This window comes from Lampetra fluviatilis, chromosome 2, assembly GCF_964198595.1.
Source record: "Lampetra fluviatilis chromosome 2, kcLamFluv1.1, whole genome shotgun sequence".
Classification (NCBI taxonomy): Eukaryota; Metazoa; Chordata; class Hyperoartia; order Petromyzontiformes; family Petromyzontidae; genus Lampetra; species Lampetra fluviatilis.
The window spans coordinates 3,865,935-3,871,934 of record NC_136276.1 but is presented as its reverse complement, the minus strand read 5'-3'; the positions used below and the strand labels follow the sequence as shown (position 1 = coordinate 3,871,934).

The 6,000-nt window shown below is 39.4% G+C and overlaps 1 protein-coding gene across 2 annotated transcripts in view; it reads right to left on the bottom strand.

Annotated features, from left to right (window-relative positions):
• Positions 1 to 3,056: 3,056 nt before the first annotated feature.
• LOC144939962 (glucocorticoid-induced transcript 1 protein-like) overlaps positions 3,057 to 6,000 on the bottom strand; it is a 33,756-nt gene continuing 30,812 nt past the window's right edge. For both annotated transcript variants that reach the window (XM_078866744.1, XM_078866742.1), the window contains 2 exons: positions 5,764 to 5,884; positions 3,057 to 4,906 (listed from right to left, as the gene is read on the bottom strand). In XM_078866744.1, the coding sequence (XP_078722870.1) occupies positions 4,510 to 4,906; positions 5,764 to 5,884 (518 nt within the window). In that variant the 3' untranslated portion in view covers positions 3,057 to 4,509. The remainder of the gene's footprint in view (positions 4,907 to 5,763; positions 5,885 to 6,000) is intronic.

Genomic DNA, 6,000 nt, shown 5'->3' with positions numbered 1-6,000 from the left:
TTTGTGCAAAGGTTGCTCCATCTTTTTCACATCTGTCATTTCTAATAGATTTGGCAATTTCGGCAGAAACCCACTTCAATGGTTCCATCCAACCATGGGCCATCTGTTGGACACATTGTGATGCCAGCATGGCCTGGCACCATACGCAGATTAAGGTGGGGGCATGGAAAGCCAAGTGGGGAAGGGGCATCTGCCTCAAAAGGTATTTAAAAGCCTTGCAATCCAGTGCCATGGCATACATTTTATTATGGTACTGTTTCGTATATTTTCAAGAAAGGCATATATAATTACTATTGGAAGACTGCACATTCTTCCGCCCCCGCCCCCTCTCTATATATTTAAGGCCTCGTCACAGAAACGACCTCTCTCTTTCTGCCGATACGTGTTCTCTCTCTGTGTGTCTGTGTGATGTCTGTCTGCTTGTGTGTCTGTCTATAGTTTTCTGGTTAGATTTTTGTTGCTATTTCTTTTATACCTGATGATGATTGCTTGTGTTGCAATCGAAACGTCGTAGTATGCTATTATTTAATTTATTATTTTATCTTTATACGTGACTTATCCGAAAGAACCAAAGAATAATTCCTGCAGTCACGAAAGCTCCAAAATTGAGATTGAAGAAGAATAACTGCACATTCTTGTTGGCTGTGGTAGCTCCATGCCTTTATGCGATCTCTATGTTCTCTTTATTGCTCTCTTCTTACATAACTCGAACCCAACCACTCTTGATTCTGAATTTCCAATAACGTATTCAAACCAGTTTACGTCAAGATTGAGGGTTCCAGCTACTTGCTCGTGAATTTCCATGAGATGAAATGCAATTAACATGGCATCACTCCGCCCAGGGAAGACCTTTTTTGGTTTAATTACTTAGAAAAAGTGACATCTTCCAGCGTTAGCACAGATAGGAATTGCATTTAGCAAGGACATGCTATTTGCCGCACCCTTACTCAGCTTGGCAGAGCATACAAATGTTCCATCAGCCTCTTCCAACAGATCTAGCCAAGAGAATTGCGTTCACTTCTGGATGGTGGATCGGAGCCCAACTCACGTTTTTATGCCACCTTGTGTATTACTCAAGACAAAATGAAACAACATGGGAGGTTCATTGTTCATGATACATTGTCACATATTGCAGCATATTAAAGGTACAATTTACTAGCATGTCATTAAAGTATGCCTGATGAAGCCTGTTGTAATTACTGGCGAAACGTCGTACTCAAGATTGTAAATGTTGTGGTTTTGCTCTCCAACACACCGGTTGTGCAGTACTAGTGACAAATTGGCATGTTCTGTTAACGTAACAAACCTTACTCATTGGCTTTGTCGGGTGGTGACAAGTTCAACAACATATTTATATATATATTTACGCGATCTAAACAAAAACAAAACCTGTATTAAAGTATGCAGTTACTACAGGTAGGAACAACAGGTTCCACACTGCCCACCAGGGATTATTTGTCTGTCTGTCGTGCATATGTCTGTCGTGCACGAATGCGCTGCCCAACCAAGTTCCTACCTGCCCACTCCGAAGGAACGTGTTAAAATTACACGAAACAATTGGCATTGCGTAAATGTTAAGCCACTAGGGTCAATTCGTTATTATTTATATATGGCACCATGTCAAAACAGAAATGCATTTTTTTACACAAGCATTTCACCGATCTTACTTGGAATGCCAGTCTACCTCAAAAACGTGAACTACGTACGGTATTTTATAATTCCGCAGTCACTTTTACCCACGTTTTTCAAACGTTTAAGGATGCATTTTGAAGACTGTAATAGCAAACTTTGTGCTAATAGAGAATGGCATGTATTGAAGGAATGAGCACATTCGCAGCAACAATGTGGATATGGTGGAAATGCATGACTTGCAGATAGTTGCGTTGATTTCCTGTGGTTTTATGTACTTTACGAATGTTACGTGTTAGTTGCCCTTATCTAGAGTACATATAGCAACAGATTAGGATTATGGAAAGGGTTGACCATACTTGCCTTAATAAGAACGGTTAAATAGATGTTTCCAGCGTTACAAAAGATAAAATGTCTGCCAGCGTTACAAGTACTACACTCCTAAATATTTATTTAAAGTTCACCGCTGCTACATGAAAATGTAAGCTTGCCACCCTCCAAAATAATTCAGAAAATGCAGTCTACGGAGTAAAACGAAAATATAAAAATTAAGTTGCACAAGTTGTAGCATGACTTACCGATGCAAACTTCTCAAAATCAGATCGACATTTTTATGAAGCCGTACATGTATTTTTTACTTTTCCATATTTAGTTTATTATGGTTGTGTTCATTGCAGTATTGTGCAAAGTGGTGGTGGTGGCTTAGAGAGGGCCTTCATCCAGCAGTGGATTGATCATTACTGATGTTAGTACAATGCTGGTATGTGCTATTAGTCATTTTTATTTGGATATATTAAAAGCCACTACTCTAGCTAAAAATAAGTCACGGAGGTGCCAACATTTTAATGGGCAATGGGCAGTAACAGAGCCAGCAGCATTGGAGTTGGCCTTCACTTACATTTGCACTTATAACCTTGTGATGGTAAGGGCAGTGTTCAATGGAGGCAGTAACATGTTATCCATAATACAGACCACATAAATGTAAGTGTCGTTAGACCCGCCACGGCCAATGAGTAAGGTTTGTCACGTAAACAGAACGTGCCAATTCGTTACGAGTAGGGTGTTGGAGAGCAAATCCACAATCATTACAATCGGAGTACGACGTTTCGTCAGTAATTACAACCGGCATCATCAGGCAGAAGCCAGATGTGGAGAAATCCTCCTGTCTAGTTCCTTAGAGGGATATGTGATGACATCACGTGAGCCCCTTGTGCGAATTGGGGGGGGAATTCATTAATGCATTTTAGTTCATTTGAAATGCATTAAATTCTGAACCTACACTTACAAGTACTAAATAAACAATTGTATTTGCATACATGTTTCTGCAGATAAAAAAAAGCTAAGGTCATGTGTATGTCTCTCAAATCTTAACAATCTAAAATACAGATTTGTTTTATTGAAAACATAACTCTTCAAAATGAACAAACTTTGTCAAAACATTTCATAACACTTTTATTGTTTACTTTCAAATCCATAACCAGTTTGCAACGTTCAAAGGGTTCCATATAATCATCACCCACATGTCATGAAATGCCTTTTCAGGATACATCAAGTTGGTTTTACTTGAACTACCTGCCATAAATAAAATCCATAAATACAGCCCTAAGCAATCGGAAAGAGCATGCTCTGATAAAGTAAACTGATAAATGAAAAAAAAATGGAACAGGGGAAGAGGAACAAAACCTAACACATTTAACAGGCACAGAACCATGACGGAAACAGAACAAATACTAAAGCTGTGGCCTGCAATACGTGTGTATGAAGCAAGGAATGATTTCATAACGTTATAAAATAGATATTTCATTTCAGAAAAATACAACAAACAGCATTCAAACGCATATAGAAAGAGCATTTTGTAAAGATCTGGATGATTATACAAGGAACGTTTTGTAGAGTAAAGGTCTTTAAAAACTGGGGTTTTGTGAATTTTTATTTTTTGTATTTTTCTTTCTTTTTTTGCAAACAACCAACAAGGAATGTTTTTTATCCTTTAACATGGAATGTTGTACATTTGGAAACCACTAAACAGTTTAATACTAAAACACACATTTTTTTTTAACACGCAATAACACAATGGCAGGAAATAGCATTATAATACCAGTGTCTAAGCATGAATCACTAGACTGATGTTATACATCACACAGTAGATTTCTCTTCCTCCAAGTCTTTTTAGCCACTGTAGATCAATTCCATTGGAGTCCTCACTGGGAGAATCTTGTAAAACAAATGTATTAATGAAAGGCAACGTGGGAACACCTGACTGTTCATCCTGCAGCATTTCCTCATCACCAGTTGCTAATTCAACTTCAACTACTCTTTTCTTAACATTTTTTTTTAGCTTGCTTTATTGCTCTGTCCTTAATACCCACTGCAAACACGCTTTCAGTGAAAGTTACCTGAGTTACAACAATTAGTATATCGCCAGTTGGGCTCAGCCAAGGGTCTGAAGAAATTACCGAGACTGCATTACGTTAGGTAAAACACATACTTTCACAACATTACATTGTTTGACCTATTCACATGCAACTTTGGGTAGTTCTTTCTTGGAAAACTATACCAACTGTGAAAAGTTAATCTCAACCTTTTAACCCAAAACGCAATGAGACACAAAGAAAAACCAGTATATTGGTTTACAATGGAACTGAAAGGACACATTTTGTGCAATTGCTTAGCAAAAAAAGAAATTACACGGCATTTACCATACTGCGCGGCAGCCTATGTTATACATTTTCCAGTTAAGAAAGTTTATTATTTTGTGCATGTTTGCAGTGGCCGAGAGCTCTGAGACAAGTTACAAGTAATGCCTATAAGGGGAGTGTGTGTGTGTGCGTGTGCGCCAACACGGCTGCTAAGGTGCGTGTGCGGAGGCCAGCTCCGCGGTCAGACAAGCGTGGTTCCTGGGACGGCGAGTGAGGAGCCACACTGCTGTTGCTGCTGTGGCATCGTCGTCGTTTGGCTGGCAGGGCTTACCACCCTGCTGTTTAGCCCATTTGCATTGAGGTTGCTGTTGGTGCTGCTGAAGCCGCCCTCCTCCAGGAGCTGTGCCGTCGTCAGCATGGCCTGGGACGCGGCGTGGGCCACCACCACCATTGTGGCTGAGCCCCCCGTGATAGGCATGGGTCCCAAACCAGGGAAACCTTTTATGGCCAGTTCTGGGGTGAAGAGCAGTGGTTTCATAATGCTGACGGGGCAAAATGCAGAGCTCCTCTTCGGTATGAAGTTCACCTTGTTTTTGTCTGGGCCGTAAAACGTTGGAATCTCACCAAGTTGTTTGGGTCTGCAGGGAAACCGCACACACGTGCATGTCAACGTCAAGTGTGTGTGTGGAATACAATACGTGGAAAGAGATTTGCACATATACGGAGGGCATTTGTACCTATATAGATTTACATTTTACATCGTCTTATATTTCACCAAACAACATATCGCTTTGTGAAGGTATATTCAGTTACAGTTAGCTGAATGGAGAAAAAGAATACACTCCTTTTCATTACTTTTTTAATAAAACAAAATTGGATTTCTTTGCTTATCCAGTTTTGCAAAACGTGCATAATTGTTTTGGAGTGCAGAGAAAATACCACAACCAGCAAGATCACTACTTAATTGGGGAATTTACAGTTTTTGCACAATTGCAAAAGCTAAATTAAATCCTGTGCAAATCAATTTGCAAAAAGCTGCTTATGTGTTAAATTGCACGATGGCCTTTTTAGATTTCCCACTGGGATTCTAGTGGATATAGGAAGGATGGAAGCATTTTTTCTTAGATACGATACCACACTTGAAAATGTGTTTTTATATCTGACGAAAACAGAAATTTCTTTTTGACCACATCCCTTTAGGGTGATACTCAATCTAAAATTGGAAAACTCAAGAAGCAGTAATTACAGGTTTTCAAGGAAAGCAGATCAATTATTAAAAAAGAATAGAATTTGCCCTCTCCGAACACGCTAAAGTTTCAAAGAATCGGGGTAAACTATGTTATTTTTATTTAATCATTGATACTGGCAAAAAAGGTCCCATAATCAGATCAATATTTAACGCATCAGAAGGAAAATATCTATCGGCATTCAGGAAATAACATTTTCAAATCGCACACACAAAAAAAAGGACAAGGCATCAGGTGTCGGTACTCACAAAATTTCTTCAAAGACTTTGACTTTCTCGCAGCCCTCGGGTGGCTCCCGTTTAAACATGTAGCTGTTGTTGGGTTTGGGCGATGTGGCGTATTTAGGGAGTGGAGAGCTGTCACCATTTTCTGCAAAGAGGGAAAAATACATACGTTAACACGAGCGTGATTAATTTAGCACGCGCAAAAAAATCATGCTTTTTTTTCTCTCTTCACTTGGGTTTCTCACAATCCACATTCCACTA